We start from the raw sequence: 22,679 nt of genomic DNA, 5'->3' as shown, positions 1-22,679 counted from the left end.
CATCATAATCATAAAATAAAAATTATACTACAACAACAACAACTACTACTACTACTACTACTACTACTACTACTACTACTACTACTAATAATAATAATAATAATAATGAAAAGAATCACCATCATCATAATTATAAAATAAAAATCATACTACTACTACTACTACTACTACTACTAATACTACTACTAATAATAATAATAATAATAATGTAGAAAGAGTTATGGGAACATAGAGAAAATAAAGTAAATTACTGTACAGTCGGTATTTAAAGCAGCACACTGAAAAAAAAAAAAAAAAAAAAGGCTACATGTTAAAGTTTGACCTACGTACTTTGAATATATGGAAATAACCCAAGAGAGGTCAGTGGCTGGGATCACACTCCCAGATACTGGATTAATGTGGTAAGCAGGCATGGTGTTGGGCTGCCCACTGTGCTGCCAGACCTTCACAATTTAATATCCTCAATTTAGCAAATATATGTAGAGATTATCATCTCATTTTGTCATTCTCTAATGTAAATTGCATTATTGCAGCTCACCAGACCATCAAGCATGCATGCAAACAAACATACAAACATACATACCAGTAGGATTAATTATACCATAGGCTGTGGAAACATACTTCCATCCAGTCAGTGTTAACTGGTGTCCTGGTGTTATGCAACACCATGCATTGACTGTTAAGTATGAACCCCTGATGTCTACAGTACAGTGAAATGTTGAGTCCATAGCAGACACTAGCATCCAGAGTGGGCACAACTGTTCCAAGAGAGGCCTTTCCATGCCTTGTCAGATACTATTTAGCACTAACTCTGGCACATAATCATTACCCTCTGCAGCACACATCAATGGAAGAGTAAATCAGGTTCGTATCGAGCTTTGTGCATGTGCAGCAATGGGAAATGTCTGTACGCTGTAGCTTACAGGTCTGAACCCATAGTATTAAAGGTTATTAGCTTATACTGTCATTAATACTTACTGTAAATAATATTAACACTGTGTTAATACATTTATTAGTTCAAATTTGATAAATGACATTTTCAGTAATACCAATTCAGAGCATTTACATGATGGATAATTGAGGTGTTGTACTTAGCAAAGTGTGATAAATACTGCATGCGTTGTTGCACTAACAAAGAAGGCATCTCAAAACCTATTAGAGGAAAGATTGTGGAATATGTACCCCCTGGGATATTTGCTATAGCATTGTAATGGCTATATCCATTGTGGTTTGTACAGACCATTATTGATCAAAGAGCTATGCTCAATAATACAAGCAGCTCACTTGCTAATGAACTCTTTCATTTCTTTTTCCATATGTGCTGCAGTATAAAAGAGTTGTTTTAGATTTGGTTGGACCTCAATGAACTTACATGCATGTGAAAGTTTACTTCTACATCACAAGATACAGTAGAACAGGTTGGGGAGTAGAAAACGCTGTTTGTAATATCTGATTAAACAGATACAGAAAATAAAAATGGTGTAATCCTCTGTTGTATTTCTGTTAGGCAAAGTGTTTGTACACTGCAGCATTTGTATTTGTGAGTGCTGTGAATTACTGAGGGAGTGGTTCCCTTGAAACTGCACAGTGTGTGTGTGGTTAGTGTGTGTGTGTGTGTGTGTGTGTGTGTGTGTGTGTGTGTGTGTGTGTGTGTGTGTGTGTGTGTGTGTGTGTGCGCGCGCGCAAGCGCATATTCGCGTGCATGTACTGTTTAGTGGTTGGGATAAAATGTGAGTGTGTGTGTGTGCATGTCTGGCTGTCAGTCTGTGTGTCTGTCTATTAGCACATTGGGAAGGTAGAAGGGAACTCACCACTACCTAATATAATATGATTTTCTCCCCATCTATCTACAGAAAATAAAATTATAGAGCAGTTATGGGTAGCATTCTCAGATTTCTCACTGAATTGTTTTTTCACTCATCCATGCATGCCAATGGCAGGATCCCAGTCCACACAGATCCTTCCGCATACACTGCATCATGTCTTCATACAGTATCGGCTATCTTGTGAAAGTCCGGGGTGGAGACGGCAGACCAACATCCGACCTTCCACCCTAATCCACTCTAATAAAGGACTTTGATGTCATGTTGCTGAGCAACCGGTGAATCTGCAGATTCACTCCTGATTTACTGCTCTTTAAAATAAACTATCTGTAACCCACCTGTTGCCATGACTGTACAGCAGTTTCACTGATGCTGCATTTCAGAGCAGGGGTTCTCCACATCAGCTGGTGCATGACATAATTCACCAAGAAAGTTTTTAACCAATTCATTTAGAAAGAAATACATCATTGTTTGTATGATACTGTCTGCAGTTTTGGAGGATCCTGATAAACATTTATGTAGAAACAGCCTGTCAGGAAAACAACACGTGAGCAATAAAGCACTGTAAGTGGGTGTGGCACAAACTAATCATATCATCGATGTGAGACAGAATGGCAAGAATAATTAGCACTTTGCCATCAATCCCTTGTTTACTGCCCTCAGGATTCAGCTGCCACAGTAGGTAAAAGTGATGTAGGACTGTAATGAATCTTTGGACTATAATTAATAATTAATAAAATGTTCCACCCACTTAAGATGATAATAGTTTCCGGTAGAAGCCACAAAGCGCACTCAGAAACCAGATTGTAACTTGCACAGATGTTTACCGAAACATAGAGTACTACACACTGAAATTAAAATATTATAAAAAGGTACAAGTGTTTCAGATTGTAAACTTTTAAAGAAATGTTTACATGTAATATTGTCACTCAAGAGAATTTGCCTAATGTAACACATAATCAGGCAATATCCGCAGATCAATATGAGCTGAACCAAATGTAATTTAAGTGCTGTTTACATTTTGCACAGGAAATGACGCTAATGCCCACTGAGGTTTGATAGCCATCAGGATCATAACAGTCATACAGCTTATAACTGTAAAAGCTGACTGTATATGAACTATCTACATGGTTAGCAATGAAACTGATGAACAAAAACAATGATGTTGAAAAAGACTAAATGCTTCTAAAAATGCACCTTAAATGAAAATGGATAACAGTACAAAAATGTGTATTTTACTTAAAAGGAATTATAGAAGATGACTATGAGACTTTAACAGTTGTGGGAAAAAAATATTAGACCACCCTTGTTTTCTTTAATTTCATGTTCATTTTAATGCCTGGTTCAACTAAAGGTACATTTGTTTGGACAAAAATAATAATAACAACAAAAATGGCTCATAAGAGTTTACTTTGAGAGCTGATATCAAGACATTTTCCATGGTCTTCTTGATAACCAAAATCACTTAAGTTCTTACATCAGTAGCTATGGCATTGTCCTGCCAAAAACAGTGCTTTTAGGCATTCCATGTTTTCTTTTCTGTCTGTTTTACTCACATGAAACACACAGGAGTGTGTATCATGTGATTGCATAACCATTGCATAACCATTGTTTTTGATGACTTTTGATGGTCTAATAAGTTTTTACGCAACTGTATACTATGCCACCACACCACCCAGAAAAATACTGTAGTACTGTTTCAAACCAGTCCTTTTTTGTATTTTGTTCCTATATGAATTATATACAGTACCTCTCTCTCTCTCTCTCTCTCTCTCTCTATATATATATATATATATATATATATATATATATATATATATATATATATATATATATATATATGCTCACAAATATTGCACACATTTACTTAAAAAAAAATTAATGCAAGTTAAAAACTAAAATTTAAAAAGTGCTGAATGTCACCACATAAATGACAACATAGTTAACAGGTAATTTGTGAAGGAAAGAGACAGACAAAAAGTAATAAACAATGTTACCAAAACAATAGAATAAGATGTAAAGGAACAATATTACAAATAAGCAAAGTGAACAACGTGTAATGACTGGAGGAGTTAGACTCATGGGAAGGAATCTACTTTAAGTGAAAGAAAATAAGGAACACTAATTAAAACATCTTTTACATAGCATAAAAAACAAAAGAGTATTTTAGGCATACTCAAGTTTTATGTCATCTTTATTCTCTTGGCTTTTCAGTGAAATGGGTTATAGCAATGTCTTGCATGCAATTAATTTCTTCACTTAAAGCATTATGCATATGAATGATGGAAGATGTTCTATGTGATCAAAGCATTCTTTGTTTAGGTATAAAGTATAGGGTAAGTAATAAACCTTTAAAATACATGCAAAATATGCTCACATGAGTAGGATTATAATTTTCCTAGCGTGGAAAAACAGATAATTGTGACAAAGACGGGTGGATTTCGTAGCTTTGGGAAGAACTGAAAGGAACACAACTGCTGTGATGAAATGTAAACAGAAGCAGGAAACAGCAACAGGCACACGAGATGTGTGATGCCATATCCTTTAGACAATCGTTCAGAATGTTCTGAGCCATCAGTCATCCAACTAAGATATTTATCATGATAAAGATTGAGGTAAACTGTCATCAGAGCTTACAAACCACACAGACAAACACAAAATATCAGTGTCCTTTTTTTCCAGTCACAACTGTGAAATAAAATATAAGGTTACCAGTACTTACATATGGGCCATATTGAGAGAAATTAGCATCCATATAACCGTTTTCATACACTTACATAAACATACATTTTTCACTTCTCAGCTGGAATACAGCAGAAAGATTTCATTTACTCCATAAATTACATCATTTTATATTCATTATAGAATATACATTGTGGTTCATCATCAAAACAGCTTAAAAAAATGAAAGTGGAAAAGCAGATGTTAAAAAGAAAGTCATAGTTTGGAGATATCAAAACATCAGACGTACTGACTCGTGATGGTCCTGTCCTACAAATGGACAACATTACAGACAATGTTTCAGCAATAATCTCCATCTACAGAAACTATCAGAGGTTTGGGGTAAAGTGAGGTAACTTATAACAGGATCATTAACAGTGTGCAAACAACACAGACTTCGTCTTGATCATTACAACACTTGAGTGCAGGACTCTGCTTTTAGCACAATTAAATGATAAAAGTAGTATACAGTAAATGTTACCATGGGTGACACACAGAGGAAGAACTAAATGATGTGATGATTCAACAAAAATGAATGTGCAAAGTATTTCTGCCCAGTGTTACTTTTGTCATGTACTTTATGAACATTGGTGTGTTTGTTTGAACTGTAGGCTATGTTTGTAATGTGTACAAACCATACTATCATGAAGCATTATGCACAGGGAGAGAGCCTGATGAAATAGTACACTCTGGCATGCATAATGACGGACGAACATTCATGCAGGTATACATTTCTAATTAACCACAGCAGCTCTAACATTGTCCCCTGGATCTGTAGAGTATTTTAAGTGCTATCAGTAAAAGCAACACTGACTATTGTAAAGATTAACCTTAAAGGAATAACTTCTGAGAGTAAAAAAAAAATGTATAAAAAGTCAAATAACCAAGCTGCAAATTTGAAAAGTAATAACATTAAAACTGCTTGGACAAATAAGAAGGTTAGGTCATACAACAGTCAATGATATAACAATAATTCAAGACACTGTCAAGCAGAGCTAGCTGCAATAGAAGTTAAAGCATTAACTAATTAATGAGTCTTTTAGATCCTCATAAACAGCCAGAAGGCATCCTTGGTCCTGAACACAGCCAAAACACAATGGTCCCAATACAGCCTGCATATCAGTCACTTTTCTGTTTTGGGCACCATCTTTGAGACTCAAGCACGGTCACTTTTGGCATATGAAATTCATTCTCAGAAAGGGAGTCCACTGGATGTTGCCTTTAAAGGTTGTAAACATTTTTGTCATACATTTAAGTGTTTCTTTGTTGCATCTTGATTCTTTTAATTATCATGCTCCCTGACATCTTTGCCAACGACCTCCTTTTCACTTTTGTCTTTTTCATATTTATTTTTCCCATTTGATGTTGCACATGGAGGTGGAGAGGCTGTAGAAGGTGGTAGGTCATTTTTCTCTGTGTTAGAAATGTCATTGACCTTGTCTGTGGCAACATCTGCTTTGTCAGTGAGTGTCTCATCGCTCTGAATGTTCTCATTGGATGTGCCACAAGGCTTATTTGCAATATGTTTCTTTGCATACTGTCTGTATGCTCTCTGAATGACAACAGCTGATGTGTCCTCCTGTTTGCGACGGAGGGTCGTAGTTATTGGCTCATAGGAGACTTTCGAAGGATTGGAGGCCATGAAGCGCTCCTCCATCTGCCCCCTGAGGATGTCCATCTCCCCACCCTCACCTAAAACACGTTTTGTGAATGCAAACAGGATGTCCAGGCAGTGAATGCGTTCACCGCTCACCATGGGTAAATCCATAGAGATCAATTCAATCTTGTTTGGTTTGGGTATACGCAGTGGTGAAGCCAGAGCATCTGCAAAATCAGACAATTTATTGTATTCCATGAACTGGGATGCGTGAGGGTCAAACTTTTCCCAGACCTCGTAAAACATTTCAAAATCATCCTCATTCAGTGGTTCTGCACTCTCCTCGGTGGCCACACCAAAGTTTTCCAGGATGACAGCAATGTACATATTCACCACAATAAGGAAACAGATGATGATGTAGCTCACAAAGAAGGCAATTCCCACAGGAGGATTTCCACAGTCTCCTACCACAGTACTGCCAGGATGCTCGAATGTAGGGTCACAGTCTTGTCCTCTGTTGAGGATGGGGGCTAGAAGGCCATCCCATCCTGCTGAGGTGGTGATCTGGAACAAACAGATCATGCTGTTGGGGAATGTCTCAAAATTAAAAAGGTCATCAATGCCTGATTCCTTCTTGACGTAAGCAAAGTTGGACATGCCAAAGATGGCATAGATAAACATCACCAAGAAGAGTAGGAGACCGATGTTGAACAAGGCAGGAAGTGACATCATCAAGGCAAACAAAAGAGTGCGGATTCCTTTGGCACTTTTAATGAGACGGAGGACGCGTCCTATGCGAGCCAACCGGATAACTCGGAACAGGGTTGGTGAGACAAAATATTGCTTAATCAGCTCAGAGAGAAACATCCCTGAAACAGGAAAACAAAGGAGTTAAATTGTAACAGTACATACTCACTGACAGTAATCATTTTAATTCATTTGAGCATAAAAGTAGACAAATGACGTTCATACCAATGACTGACAGAATGACTACGATGAAGTCAAATATGTTCCAACCATTTGTAAAATAGTACTGACGGAGGGCAATCATCTTCAGCAAACACTCTCCCGTGAATACACTGATGAAGATCACATTTATGTGGTAGAGAACTTTGGTCTTTTCTTGTGATTGATCATCTGTTTCAACCATCATGGCTACCATATTTAGCCAGATCAAAACCATTATTGCGATATCAAATGCTTGATTTGTTGTGAGGTCAAAGATGTAGCCTTGAAGCTTGTTCTGAAAAAAATACAAGATGCAGAGAGAAAATAAATTTACTATCAAAAGAACACATCTGATAATGCAAATGAAAGGCCTAATGATTAATGTTACATACTGATGGTCTAGGAATAGGTTTTTGTGGTTTTTTTGACCCCAACTTTTTCATGGCATTGTAGTATTTCTTTTGTTCTTCAGTCATGAAGATGTCTTGGCCTCCAAAGTAAAGAGAGGATGCAAGCAAAGTTAATCATTGAAAAGTGACAGAGAAAAAGTCTTTTTCTTTAAATCATGCATTTCAATTCTGTTAAAATGGTAGATGCCATTTTTTTTTTAAACAAAGCAGGGTTGCTACTTATCTTTTTCTTTTGCTGATTGAAATTGTCTATGATGACACCGATAAAGAGGTTGAGTGTGAAGAAGGCTCCCAAAATAATGAAAACAACAAAATACATGTACATCTTTAGGTTGATCTCATAGTCTGGCTGCTCATTTAGCTATAATAACACACAAAACAATAACATCAGAACAGCAGTATAAGAGTATTAATGTTAAGCATAAACAAAAAAATCTAGATTGAGTTTTAGATCAAATTTAAGCACCTTTCGTGAGTCCACAGCAGCGTACATGATATCCATCCAGCCCTTAAATGTAGCCTGTAAGCAAACACAGAAAGAATATCAGGAAAAATTAAATTTCAGCCTTTTTATGTTTCCATCATTACACATATTTAAATGCTTAAACTTGTGGATTTGTGAATTACTTACCACTTGCAACAGTGCAAGGTAACCCAAACCAACATTGTCAAAGTTAATTTTGAGGTTCTTCCATCGAGCATCTTTCCCCACACAATCTGTCATGTTGTTCACTTCTTTTGGAGAGAAAAGCTCATCTGTTGTGGTATTAACACAACGGTAGTACTTCCCCGCAAAAAGGTTGACTCCCATGATGCTGAAGATGAGCCAGAAGATGAGACAGACCAGCAGCACGTTGAAGATGGAGGGAATGGCTCCCAGTAATGCGTTAACAACCACCTGCACGCCAACACACAAATATAAGCCAACTTTACTGCCTGCAGATATCACTGAAAGTAGAGAAAAAACTATACTTTGGTCATGGTAAGAATAGGAAAACACAAGAGTGAATGTTCAGCACGTTAGCATGACCTCATCACAACATAAAATGACTAACACCAGAACTCATTCACAGTGACAGCTATATGGAAAAAGTGCGGAAAGAATTAGGAGAGGAGGAAGGAGACTGATTAAATGTAATATGCTATTAATTAAAGTGTTTTATGGGATTAGAACTGAATGATTAAAAAAACAAACAAACATTGAAACAGAACACCTTGTAGAGGCAGGAGGATGCAACAAAATGTGCTTACTGTAAATGAAAAACATAAATAAAAAATATCATGTTAAAGAACCCAGAAAACAATATCCAAACAGTACAATTTTAATGCATTATAATGTAGCACTAATTAACTGAAAATGTGTTCATGCAAAAGAGGTATTTCACCGGAAGGAACACCTACACACTGTCTCCAAGACGCAACATTAATTCAAAAACATTTTAAATAAACTTTCTTCTTTATCAGGTCTACATGAGACAATGTGCAGATGCTTCTTCTTTCATTTACTATAGGCCTGTTGCTTAATAGTCTTCTTCCTCCATGATGTGCACATACTGTAATGACTCCCCCAACCGTAAGAGGAAAGACCGTCATCCTAACAGTGCAGTAAATCTAGACCATCACAATATGAAGGCAACTTATCAATACATGCTACATTGATTTCAGCAGCTGACAATCCTCCCCCAACAGTTACATAACATATCAACACTTTTTAGGCCACGCTTGGATTGCATAACATACTGTAATGGTATTAAAAGTAAATGCAAAATATGATTTCATTTCAAGACGCATTGGGAAATATTCACTTTCTTGCTGAGACTGACAAACACTCAACAAAAATATAAACGCACCACTTTTGTTTTTGCTCCCATTTTTCATGAGCTGAACTCAAAGATCTAAAACTTCTTCTATGTACACAAAAGGCCTATTTCTCTCAAATATTGTTCATAAATTTGTCTAAATCTGTGTTAGTGAGCACTTCTCCTTTGTCCTTTGCTGAGATAATCCATCTACCTCACAGGTGTGGCATATCAAGATGCTGATTAGACAGCAGGATTATTGCACAGGTGTGACTTAGGCTGGCCACAATAAAAGGCCACTCTAAAATGTGCAGTTTTACTGTATTGGGTGGTCCAGGGGGGTCAGAAAACCAGTCAGTATTTGGTGTGACCACCATTTTCCTCCACAGTCTTCTTCATGAATTCTCTGAAACAGCTTTGGAGATGGCTGATGGTAGAGAAATGAACATTCAATTCACAGGCAAAAGCTCTGGTGGAGATTCCTGAAGTCAGCATGCCAATTGCATATTCCCTCAAAACTTGTGACATCTGTGGTATTGTGCTGTGTGATAAAACTGCACATTTTGGAGTGGCCTTTTATTGTGGCCAGCCTAAGGCACACCTGTGCAAAAATCATGCTGTCTAATCAGCATCTTGATATGCCACACCTGTGAGGTGGATGGGTTATCTCAGCAAAGAAGAAGTATTCACTAACACAAATTTAGACAGATTTGTGAACAATATTTGAGAGAAATAAACCTTGTGTGTACACAGAAAAAGTTTTATATCTTTGAGTTCAGCTCATGACAAATGGGAGCAAAAACAAAAGTGGTGTGTTTATATTTTTGTTGAGTGTATATACACAGGGTTATACAAAAAGAATAAACTGATTTCATGACGCATTGCATCAGTTCTCAAGCATCATCATGGAATGAGTCAGTGACCATTTGAAAGAGGAGTTTTCTAAGTTTGTGCTTTTTTAAAAGAAAAATGTACCCCAGTGATGGATAGGTTGGAAGGGGGCCCAAGACCTTGCTCTTTGTGCTTGGCCTGCGAGATCCCCAGACCTCACCGTGTGTGATTTTTTCTTGTGGGGATACGAGAAAGATCATGTTTATGTTCCACTGCTACCTGCTAATCTCGATGACCTTAAACATCGAATAACAACAGCGATCAACTCAGTGGATCGTGATATGCTCATACGCGTCTGGGAGGAATTCTCTTATCGTATTGATGTTGCCTGTGCTGCAGGTTGTGGCCACACTGAACACTTGTAAGACAGGAAATAAAAGTTGATTCTGAGTAGAATACTTGTGGCTTGGCTGGACTTTTCTATTGCTTTTCCTTATTAAAATATTGCATGATGAAATCGGTTCAGTCTTTTGAATAACCCTGTATATCACAGTGATGTCACTCTCATGTCTCATAGTCTAATATGAAGTTAGAGCCAGAAGCTTGGAATATTAGTTTAGTATGAAGACAACAAGCAAGCAGAAGCAGTTACCCTGTCCCTGTTCAAAAGCAAACAAATTATCCTCTGCTAATGACTAATGCCTTTATACAATTTCTTTAATTGCAATAACAGATAGTTGCAACAATTGGACATTACAGTAGTTTGTGGCAGGGAGGAAGGATTTCCTACATGTATCCCTTGTACACTGACCATAACGACAATACTGCATTTATGACATGCATTTGATGATACTATTAAACTGTAAAAAGGAACAGATAATTGGGGATAAATATTCACGCTGCTTTAATATTTTGCAGTAGGCTTAGAATCATAATATCTCCCACTTGGCAGTCAGGATTGTGAACACAGATGTATCTAGAAAAGGGCAAAACTTAATGTCATTTTTTAAAGTAAGTTTTTATCAGGAATAAGTGTACATATGATATAGCAAAACAGCATTTCGTCATGTCCCATTTTGTTATATTATGATTAAAAAGAAAAGAATATTGAAAGTACACTGATGAAAGTAACAATCATTTGTAAAAAGCTGAAGTAAGAACTAGATGATGAAAAAGGTGAATAAAAACATACAAGAAAATTCTGAAGTTTGACGCTAAAAGATGTAAATGAAAGAAGGTAAAATAAACATAAAATTAATAATATCTAAATATATATCTGAAATTTGTTAAGGTGGTGACTACAAACACATACGCAGAGGAAAAGAAGACCATAAAAACCTTGTGGAATGGACTCTTGAGCATCTTAACAGTTAATGGGAATTTATGAGTCAGTTTAATCCATTAGTTTTCACAAAGTCTGATCTTTATGGAGATAAATATTCAGCCCACGGTTTCCAGCAGTTTTCAAACTCTTCTGGTTCCAGTCTTGGAATAAATGTTAGTTTCTAGCCAAAAAAAACAAAAGTTTGTTTGTTTATTTATCTATTTATTCTACATTTACAAGTAAAACTGACTTTAAACTTAAATGTTTTCATATAGTTCATTTTATAATTAAATTAGACAAACAAATAATGGTTTTTAGTGTCACCTTAATGTAACAGATTTTTAAAAATACATGTATTTTAGACTTCCTTCTATTTCTTGCTGCTTTGTTAATACTAAGAAAAATTAACCATCTCCTGGTTCCAACTTCAAGGTTAACAGGCATATTTAAGAGTTATGTCATTCTTCTTAAGTCTCAGCAATGAATATTTTCCCAAAATGTCTAGTTCTCTATCATAATATTGCATCACTGGTGTACAGTATTATTGGAGGCTAATTTAAAATGAACAACTTTATAATTTAGCAAGAATTTTCAAAGTCAACCTTAACAACAAACAGCTGGAGAAAGAGGATTAGGGAAGAAGAGGAATGCCTCCTTTACATGCATCACATTTTATATCATATAATGCTGTCTGCCAGATTGCAAAGGCCCGGTGCTTTGTATCAGTGCAGTGAGATGTAGCACTGTGAGCCAGAGTGGGTGAGAAAATCAAGTGACTCTTACCCTCATGCCTTCAAACCGTGACAGGGCTCTCAGGGGCCTCAGTGCTCGCAGTGTTCTCAGAGACTTGATGGCACCAAGCTCAGAAAATCCCATCGCATTGGCTACCAGACTGACGAGTGAAACCTGGATCACACACAGACACACAGATGTTATGTGATAAGTAGAGATGGTGAATTCACCGCTGCCAGTGCTGAGGATTAATTAACACATTCTCAGTAAATTCCAATCATGCCTAGAGATCTTTATGTGTGAGTCGTCTACAAGAACATCAAACAGAAAAACTATTCTATCTTTTCATTTTTACCTGAGATAAGAGTTGTTTCAACTTACATCAACAATGAGGAAGTCCAGCCAGCACCAGGCATTTGTGAAATATTTGGCAAATCCATATGCCACCCACTTCAGTAACATCTCCAGAATGAAGATGTAGGTGAAGATCTTATCTGCAAACTCCAACACTGTTTTAATGGTCTTTCTCTTTTCGATATAGATGTCTTCAAATGCCTATGAATAAGAACAATTCATGCAAATGTCAGTCATGTGAACACAAAAAAGAAAAACTGAGCAATTGCGAAAAAATTATGTTTTTGTCCTTAACTGAAACTGGTTGCTCTTATTCAAAATATTAATATCACTTGTAGTTGATTCGGAAAATTTGTTCGAAAATGTCTAGAGAAAACATTCTTAAAGGAGTGATATTTAGCTTTTTTTAAAACGAATTATGCATTTTAAAACACTTCCCTGTGGTCTACATAAACTGTAAATGCTCTGCTTGGGTCTGAATTCTTCATTAATTCAACTCCACAGGTCCATCTTCAACCCTAGTTCTGACTAATGACACCAGAAAGGACATTTTGAGCGCTGGCTCTTTAAATGCAAATGAGCCACTTCATGCCCCACCCCCTCCAGGTTGTTGGCGGTGCTGCTCTGTCCAGTTCAACCAACAACTGAACATTTTAGGTAATCGGCTCAAAGTTTGGACATATTTTCAGTATGGACTACAACGGCTCCTGCTGACAAGCAATTATGGTGTACTCTGAGAAATGTTCTTCGGAAGTCTTGACCTTATATTTGCACATGTTGTGATGTAACTAATTATAGACACAACAAATTAGGCCGGAATTAAAACAGGTTGTGGAAATTCACTCAATTTTTGCCAAAATGAATATAAAGATAGCTTTGCAGCCCCTGGAGGGCTCAAATTCAAACTTTTTGAACTCTTAGGGTCCCCAAATACACAAAAAAATGTACCAAAGATTAATAAAAATGGGTTTAGCAAAATATGAGCCCTTTGAATGACACTGTTTGTGTCTTACCAAGGCTCCACTGCTGAGCAGGATCATCAAGATGATGAAGCTTTCAAACCAGTTGTGCTCCACTATCCGGTAGCAGGTTTTCCGTAGCGTCCACCACATCTTCCACCAGCCTACCTCCACATTCACCTGACAGCATGGCAACTTTTGCACACAACCTGAGCAGAGACAAAGGAAATGGTGATTAAAAAGTGCAATTTTAATACCAAAGCTGTCATGTCTGAGTACACGACAGTAGTTACAGTAGAGGAAAAAAGTTTTTGGACACCCCATACATTTGTGACATATTGCATTCAGAATCACTCTTAAATCAGTGAACTCAGCCATGTATTGTTCCATTCTCCAAACCCACATGCGCCCTTCTGCACATGCTCTGTTCTGTCGAGGTCAAAACTGGATGTTTCAGCAAGATAATGAAACACATTCAGGGCATGAGATGTTAAGAATTTAGTTTTGTTATTTTTTCTTGCTAACATTAAACAAAGAAATAATTTGCATGTATAACTGGAAAAGCACTCGGAGAGCGCAGACCTCTACCAAGGCAGATCAGTGTCCCCCCCCCCCCCCCCCCTAATCACCACCAAAATTTCATAATTTGTTCCTTGCACCAATATCAACATTTCCTGAAAATTTCATCAAAATCCATCCATAACTTTTTGACTTATCTTGCTAACAGACAAACAGATAAACAAAAAGATAAACCCAGATGAAAACATAAACTCTGCCGTTCTTGGGGGAGGTAAAAAATATAATTTTTTGTCTGTCTGTCTGATACACCCACACCTTTTAAAACATAAAAAAGATTTTCCCACTAATATTTCATAATATTTGAGGGTTTTTTTTCCCCTACTGTATCTGAAAGCAACAATTGCATTAGTATTTACATTCAACAAAGCAGGCGTCAGGTTCCATAAATTCTTCCAGTTCAAAGTCGATGGACTCTCCTCTGTCCCTGGCTGAACCGAAATCCACTGTGCTGCCTTCAGATGAGCTGAGCTGACCGTCATCATCTACATTCTGAAAACGGAGTTAAACTGGTGTTAGATGACCAAATATACCATATCAATTCATCTTATCAATTTGAGAAAAAAATTATCAATTTGTAATCATCAATTTACTGCTGTAAGAGATTGCTTTGTCTTGATTTATTTTCCTAGTAAGAATGACTTCAAATGTATGACTTTCATGCATCCACTTAAATGAATGAAAGCACATATAATGAGCAAGAGGTGAATCAATATTTTCATCATCTCTGTTGCATTGTTTTCTTATCCCATATTTAATTCCTGACATGAAAACACACCTGCCTGCCCTCTCTCTGTGTAGTAGACAACATAAAACAACACTTGGGCATCCTAATTACAGTAGCTTGACAGTAGAAGAGGAGTCAAGTGCTGGTCACCAGAGAAGTCATTGCAGAGTCTACATTTCAGCTGCTACTACCGTCTGGCCTCCCCATCATCAACTCTGCTTAATGTAGGAGAAGAAATATGACTCCCACAGACATGACAACTTGGTTGGTCATCATGTCAAAGGTGATTTTGACATGCATTAGTCACTGTACTTTTCCATTTAAGCTGTACACTGGCAGATGTATATTTAGATAAATAAAAACACAACTATATCTTTCTATGCTATATCAATTTCCCTAGTGTGGTTAAATAAAGTAAAATCACATAAAAAGCAAAAAGTATCTTAAAACTGTCAATACTGTGGAGAAACTACATGGTCTCTCCCTGAGTCGGTTACTGTGCAGCTTCCTACAGGGTGTGTCTCCTAATAGCCAGTAGATGAGAACAGCCTGAATGCCTTCCTGGAGAATGCGGGAGTACTTGGTTGTCCTGGGAGCAGCTAATGCAGTGCAGAGAATGATGTAAGCATGTTGCTGCAAAACACTGAGAGTTCTAAATTCTTTGTTTTTCACCACATGGAAATTAATCTGCATTTAAAAATCATTCAAGAAATGCCAATTCAACACTTAAAGTAAGATAAGTTATGTTATAAATAAATAAATGTAATCCTTAATAATTATTATCAACATATAAAATACCAAATAAATTCAAATATAGCAGTAACATTTTTGATAAACTATTATATGATTCCTTTCTTTCGCATTCTCAGCTTTACTTCCAACACAAAACAACCTCCCCCCCTTTAAGAGGAGGATGGAGCTACCCAGCACTCAAGACTTAAATGGCACATAATGTAATCTGCACACTAGTATTTTCCTGTTTATATGGCCTCTCCTCGTTAAAGAGCCGCTTTATATAGGATCTTCAGGGGAAACGCCATGTTACGCGTTCATACCTTATTGGCATGAACTGTGGACTAAGTGCTTCATACTTCTATCTGTAATAGATATGATCATCGAGGACAGACACAACCAGTGCTGAAATCCTTTCCACTACACATCATAAAAAGTATTATTTAATCTTTTGCATCCTTACCAGGTGGCATCCTGGTGCATCAGATGAGGCACTGCTGAAGTCCTCTGTGTTTAGGTTTTCAAAGTCAGATTCTCCCACAGCAATAGGAACACTGACTGTGAGACTGGGATTGTTGATGAAAGACATTATAGAATCATCACTTTTGCTGCACACTATATACTTGTCTCCATTTTTGTCCACTCCAGTCACTTCCCCGTTGCCGCTCCGAGGAAAATCTTTGATGGTATGATTGGGAACACCATTCGGCCCTAGAGGTTTGTGGAGCTCGTCGAGGGCTCCACAAACCTCATCCGGCTTCTTCTCCTTATCCCTGAGACAGACACTGTTGCAGGAGCTTCGAAGCATAGACTTTGTGAAGGCAATTCCTCTGTGAATCCGTCCAAGAGCGATCTGCAGGTTGTTCATCTCGCTGTCATCATCTGTCGCTGCCAGGTTATCTGCACTGAATGAACTCAGCAGCAGAGCCAGAAACAGGTTCAGCACCTATCACATAAGGATATGACTTTACATAAAACTGCATATGATATCATTAAAAACTATAAGACTGCATCATGGATTGTTCTTTATATATCGCTGAGATAATGCTACATTTAGATGTGATGGGCTCATGAGTTGACAATAAAAGATGATAATGTACCACAAGGTTTCCAATAACCATGACCATCATGTAGACAATGATGCACATGGTCGTCCCAGACACCTGCATACAGTCCCACATGGTCTCTATCCACTCTCCACAAAGCACTCGGAACACAATGAGGAATGAATGGAAGAAGTCATTCATATGCCAGCGGGGCAGTGTGCAGTCTTTAGAGATTTTACACACACAGTCCTTGTAGTTTTTTCCAAACAGCTGCATGCCCACCACAGCAAAAATGAAGACGATGATGGCCAGAACCAGAGTCAGGTTGCCCAAAGCTCCTACTGAGTTTCCAATTATTTTGATCAATGTGTTCAGAGTGGGCCAGGATTTAGCCAACTTAAATACTCTCAGCTGTAAAAAACAGGAAAAACAAGGGTTTTATTCATGCTCAGAGTGTACCTGAAGACCACATGTAGCGCTGACATAGTTTATATTTAATCTTACCAATCTGAAAGATCTCAGAACAGACATGCCCTGGACATCTGCCAAACAAAGCTCCATCAAGCTTAGGGTGACAATGATTGAATCAAAAATATTCCATCTCTCCTGAAAGTAATAATACGGGTCCAACGCAATAATCTTGAGGACCATTTCAGTCGTGAAAATGCCAGTGAAGACCTTTAAGACAAATACCAGAAACATTGACTTCCAAAAACATGGCAGCTATCTGTAAGAACATTTTCATTTCATACTCTATGGTCTACTCACCAGATTACCGACAAACAGCATGTTGCTGAAGATAGGGGACATTGGATGATGCTCCATGGCCATAAACAGTGTGTTGAGCACAATGCAGATTGTTATAGTAAGGTCTGAAAATGGATCCATCACAATTATCTTAACCACCTTTTTGATCTCCATCCACAATGGGCAACATTCCCAAATGAGGAATTTGTGGGCAAAATTGTTCCAGCAAGGATGACACTTCTGTCTTGACTCCTCAAGCTCTGATGACAGAATATAACAGATTTATTTAATGTGGAATCAGCTGTAATGTATTTTAACGTTCAAGATAAAATAAAAATGATGCAATGCATACCCTCCATGGTGCTTGTTATGACACTGTTTACACTATAAGCTCTATCTCTGACTGCTGGGCTCTCAAGGAAGACCATAGCTTCCTGGTAGGTTCCTCCACTACCTTGTCTGCACTCTGTGTCAGTGGTGTCAGCCTGGAAAAAGAAAATATTGTTTACTGTTTCCAAGACCATTATAAATCGCAACTGTAGAGGTTAGCCCTAGTGTCTACTATGGCATAACACTTGGCCTTGGGATCTAGGGGTCAGGACAGCATTAGGAAAAATTCATCTTTAAATTCAGTCAAAATACAGGTATTCAAAGTTATATTTCTGCTACAGTATTATTTAATGATATGGAGTAGTTCTATGAATTCCACGAAGTTGTGTTTCATTAGATTTTCTAACATAAGGGCTAGATATCCAACAAGCCTCTATTATCATGGGTACTGTAGCTCCCTCTGACCCATGATCTCAGATGCTTTAAGTCAGGGGTCTCAAACTCATTTTCTTTCAGGGGCCACATTCAGCCCGATTTGATCTCAAGTGAGCTGGACTGGTAAAATAATAGCATAATAACCCATAAATAATGACAACTCCAAATTTTTGTCTTTGTTTTAGTGCAAAAAAACCCCAAAAATTATGAAAATACTTACTTTTATAAACTATACAAACAAAAAAGATGTAAATAACCTGAAAAAACTTGCATTTCTTAAGAAAAATAAATGCAATTTTAACAACATTTTGCCTCAACTTATCATTTGTACATGTGCATTATGGATCAGATGTACAAAGACACTAAATACTTAGTAACAGGCAGAAAATTGTTAAAATTGTGCTTAATTTTCTTTAGACATTTCAGGTTGTTCATATTTGTTCAGGTTATTCACATTTTATTGTTACAGGATAGTTTGGAAATGTAAATATTTTCTGCAGTAAAACAGAGACAAAAATTTGAAGTTGTTATTATTTATAGGCATTGTGTAATATTCTTTTTTTTCACATCTACCAAGAAGAAAATACGGAGTAATTATTTTTTGTAGGTTATTGTGCTATTATTTTACTTTAGCTCAAATTGATCTGTATGTGGAACCTGAACTGAAATGAGCCTTGACTGTGGAATTTTTGCACTTTGCAAATTCATCCCGTGGGCCGGATTGGAACCTTTGGCGGGCCACATGTTTGAGACCCCTGCTTTAAGTGGAACATGACTGCAACACATGCATTATTAGCACAACATGAATTATGCAGCATTAACACACAACAACTAAATACATGTAACACAAAAAGCTGAAATAAACAAAGATCAATGGCTGCCCAAAAACAATCCAAAACTTTTGGCATGCTTTGGAAAACATCCTGTAATATGTGTCATTTTTGGTGCTGATGCTGTATGTAAACCTAAACACATGAGAGACAGCGCACACTAACGTGGTCATGGAAAAAAGTAAAAAGAAAAGAAAAAAGCGTAAGCACCAACGACGCAACAGATATTCAGTCAGTCAATATGGTGCCATCTGGCCAGACAACACATTCTTACATTGTCTCCAGTGGAGGCGGGGTATATTGTCAATGAAGGCACAAGAAGCCCCAGGGGTGACGGTGGGAGTGAACTCCCACCTACCAGTGATACAACCCCATTGTAGTCCACAGAGCTATGCTTGATGTCATTTGGTGGAAGCAGGAGATGTGGCAAGAAGCTGGTTTGGCTCAAACTGCTGCTGTGGCGATCACACCTCCGAGGGAAAAAAACAGAACCCCGAAGACTCAGGGTGTCCTCAAAAATACTGTTCTCGTCATCAGCAAATTCATTTTCAGAGCCCATGTCCTGTGCTTGGCTTCGGAAACTGAAAAGGCTGTTTCTGCTGTTACGTCTGGATGAGAACAGTGGTCCGCGAAAACTCAGAAAGGACTAAGAGAGAAAGATTTAGTTCAGTTGGGAACAACAATATGCACTTAACATTCTGTTCATAAGAGAAAAAAAAGAACCGTGAGGACGATGGGGTGACGTGTGTAAGAATGAAGAAAAGGATGTTGATGAAATGACATGAGGTGATGCTGATGATGACGATGATAGTGAAAATGATGATGATGATGATGACAATAGTAAAGATGACAATAATGGTGGTGATGATGATGATGATGATGGTAAAGATGACAATAATGGTGGTGATGATGATGATGATGATGATGACAATAATGGTGGTGATGATCAAGATGGTAAAGATGACAATAATGGTGGTGATGATGATGATTATGATGATAATAATGATGATGATGATGACAATAATGGTGGTGGTGATGATGATAATGATGATGATGATCGTCAAGATGACAATCATGGTGGTGATGATGATGACAGTAAAGATGACAATAATGGTGATCATAATAGTGACGAAGATAATGATGGTAAAGATTACAATCACGGTGAAGATGATGGTAAAGATGACAATAACGATGAAAAACTCTAAAATGAAATCTGCATCCTGATGCTGACCATCAATGACAAGAAACTAGTCGACAAAGACCTTAAAGAAAACACCAACAATGATGATGATGACGATGAAGAAAATGATGATGAGGAAAAGGCACAATGTGTTGGCTTCTCCTGCCTGTCACTCTTTTATAGAACAGCTGACAATAATAAAAACGGAGCTATGATTTTATTTTTTGGTGAAGCCTTGAATAAAGATCTTTTCATTCTTGAGGTGCAGTTTTGCATTACTCTGAAAACAAACATGTTAATTTACAATATTGTGGGATTAGAATACAACAGTTGGAATGTCTGAAAACACTTAATATCTTCTTACTGGTAAAATAGATTAGACACATTTTAAGATGAAAGATGGACAATAATTAAAGGTAAATAGGTCAAAAAAACAGATTCTTCTAACTCAAGATACTGAACCTGGTGTGTTGGCGTATATTTCGTGTCATAATTGAGCAGGTTTCCATCCTCTAAGAAGTGGCAGCGAGTCTTCTTTATACTGTCCTGGGACTCAGATTTAGGGAACCTCTCTTCGGCCCCTTTGCCCTCCTCTTCCTTTCTTTTTTTCCGCCTGTTTCGTCTCTCTTTGGCACTTTTGGAGCTAAGCTTGGACATGTCAGAGGAACTCTCAGTGCCACCGCCATTTTCACCCTTCCCCCCTCCCTCTGCAGCAGCTGCTGTTGCTGCTGCCTAGAAGGGAAAACACAAACAAATAAGCTTTGTGAATATTGTGTAGCAGATATTGACTCAGTTTGGTGCTTATGTTATTGTATTTTTATTACTTTGCATGACTGGGCCTTTATAGTATATGTTTGTTCTAATATTCTACTGTAAGGAACACATAAAACCATTGTAATTCTGTCATGTATATATGATATGTTCTGGTGCACCTTTTGACCCTTTGTCTTTTGTGTGTGTTTGTTGTTCTTTTTTTTTTTATAATTCTCAATTCTTTTGTTAAGTAATCATTGCTCCTTCTTTATTGGTATTATTGCCTTTCTAATATTTTTGTATTATATTTCGTATTCTGTGGTCTTTTGGTAAACAGCCAATTAGTTTCTCGCCATCACAGAGTTTATAAATTGGACACTGGCACCAGCCTCGCCTCCTGCTCCAGCTCCGACACCAGGGTCCAGGACGGGCACGCCAGGGCGCGTGCACCAGGGGTTTGAGCTGCTGTCCTGAAGCGGTATGTTGGCTGCGCTTTAGCTTTTGTTAGGCGTTGCTTTTGTTTGACCAGGTGAGTCTGGACGTCCTGTTTTCAGCTTTTCTTTTGACAGGATTTTGTTGTGGGGTTGTGTTTGATAGGGTAGGGGTAGCGGTATGTGGTCAGCTCCGAAGGTCCTGTAACCCACATACCATCCTTGTGTTGAGTTGGCCGGCTCACCTTGGTCCTTGTTTTTTTTTGAAACTTTGTTTTTTTTTTTGTTGTTTTCTTTTTTTGTTTAGGGCATGGGAAGGGGTTAAATCAGAAACAAATCAACACCTACCTTTAATTGAAAATAAAGAATTTTACAATTTGAACCCTTTTGACTCCTGTGTCCTCTGTAAAATATGTTACAACCTTCAGGCCATAACAATATAATTAAAATTTTGATTAATGAGTTTGCTTGGCTCTAAAAAATGGTACCATAGTCTACATGAAGTAATTAGTATGCATAGAACAGCTGCAACTTTTTATAGTAAAACAGAACTCGCAATTGTATAAATATAATACCTATTACGTGTAATTAAAATACATCAAATCATAAAGTCTGAACTTGTCTTTTTTAACTATTTGCGCTTCAATAGGTCGACTATGACAGCATTCATAGTGTTGGAGTGAGAGTTAATTTGCAGGTAATTGATTGTTATGTTTTATAAAGTTACAACCATAAGTATAAAGTGTACAGCTCTTCACTGGATCTATAGCAACCATTGTTTAATTTGTTGCTTATCAAAGCATTACAGCTGCCATGTCATCTTTACTATACTATAAAACAATCATATAACACAGGAAATTAAACCTAAGCTGTTTCTAAGCGTGTTATATCATTTTTATCTTTGTTGGCTAGACATGCAGTTTTAACCTGATGGAAAGGTGCTGCCCCACCCACTCATGCTCAATGGGTGGAGGACCGTCTTGTCTTGTCTTGGTCTGGAAAAAGTCCACTATTCCCTTTACTTCTCTGATATGAAATTTAACAAGATATGGGGGCCCTTGATCAACTTCCACAACTCAAAAAACCCTCTGACTTCTGCAAACTCTAACACCCAGCTCATTATTTTATTTATTGTATCATGTGGGGTTCTAAAGGCAGTAAATCAATGGTCCTCATTTTTCTTTTCTTTTCTTTTCTTTTCTTTTCTTTTTTTTTGGGGGGGGGGGTTAATGTAATTTAATTTAATTTAATTTTACTATTATTATTTTTCTTTTCTTTTCTTTTCTTTTCTTTGTTTTGCTTTGTTTTGTTTCATTTTGTTTTGTTTTGGTGGTTGGGAGTTTGATGTTTATTTTATGTAGTGAAAAACTTTGTCTTTAATTGAACATGTACTG

General features: G+C 37.3%; 1 protein-coding gene across 1 annotated transcript in view; it reads right to left on the bottom strand.

The window, feature by feature from the left end:
- Positions 1 to 3,999: 3,999 nt before the first annotated feature.
- Positions 4,000 to 22,679, bottom strand: part of scn1laa (sodium channel, voltage-gated, type I-like, alpha) — a 33,333-nt gene continuing 14,653 nt past the window's right edge. Inside the window, exons 11-26 of the mRNA XM_030124437.1 lie at positions 20,564 to 20,833; positions 17,679 to 17,811; positions 17,348 to 17,586; positions 17,084 to 17,257; positions 16,634 to 16,990; positions 15,997 to 16,479; positions 14,434 to 14,566; positions 13,553 to 13,707; positions 12,567 to 12,740; positions 12,237 to 12,359; positions 8,131 to 8,397; positions 7,966 to 8,019; positions 7,723 to 7,860; positions 7,482 to 7,586; positions 7,114 to 7,384; positions 4,000 to 7,010 (exon numbers count right to left, since the gene is read on the bottom strand). Of these exons, the coding sequence (XP_029980297.1) occupies positions 5,827 to 7,010; positions 7,114 to 7,384; positions 7,482 to 7,586; positions 7,723 to 7,860; positions 7,966 to 8,019; positions 8,131 to 8,397; positions 12,237 to 12,359; positions 12,567 to 12,740; positions 13,553 to 13,707; positions 14,434 to 14,566; positions 15,997 to 16,479; positions 16,634 to 16,990; positions 17,084 to 17,257; positions 17,348 to 17,586; positions 17,679 to 17,811; positions 20,564 to 20,833 (4,260 nt within the window). The 3' untranslated portion in view covers positions 4,000 to 5,826. The remainder of the gene's footprint in view (positions 7,011 to 7,113; positions 7,385 to 7,481; positions 7,587 to 7,722; positions 7,861 to 7,965; positions 8,020 to 8,130; positions 8,398 to 12,236; positions 12,360 to 12,566; positions 12,741 to 13,552; positions 13,708 to 14,433; positions 14,567 to 15,996; positions 16,480 to 16,633; positions 16,991 to 17,083; positions 17,258 to 17,347; positions 17,587 to 17,678; positions 17,812 to 20,563; positions 20,834 to 22,679) is intronic.

The sequence above is a fragment of the Sphaeramia orbicularis genome, chromosome 21 (genome assembly GCF_902148855.1).
Source record: "Sphaeramia orbicularis chromosome 21, fSphaOr1.1, whole genome shotgun sequence".
In the NCBI taxonomy this organism is placed as follows: domain Eukaryota; kingdom Metazoa; phylum Chordata; class Actinopteri; order Kurtiformes; family Apogonidae; genus Sphaeramia; species Sphaeramia orbicularis.
Note: the sequence above shows the minus strand (reverse complement) of the source record. Positions and strands in the feature narration are given on the sequence as shown.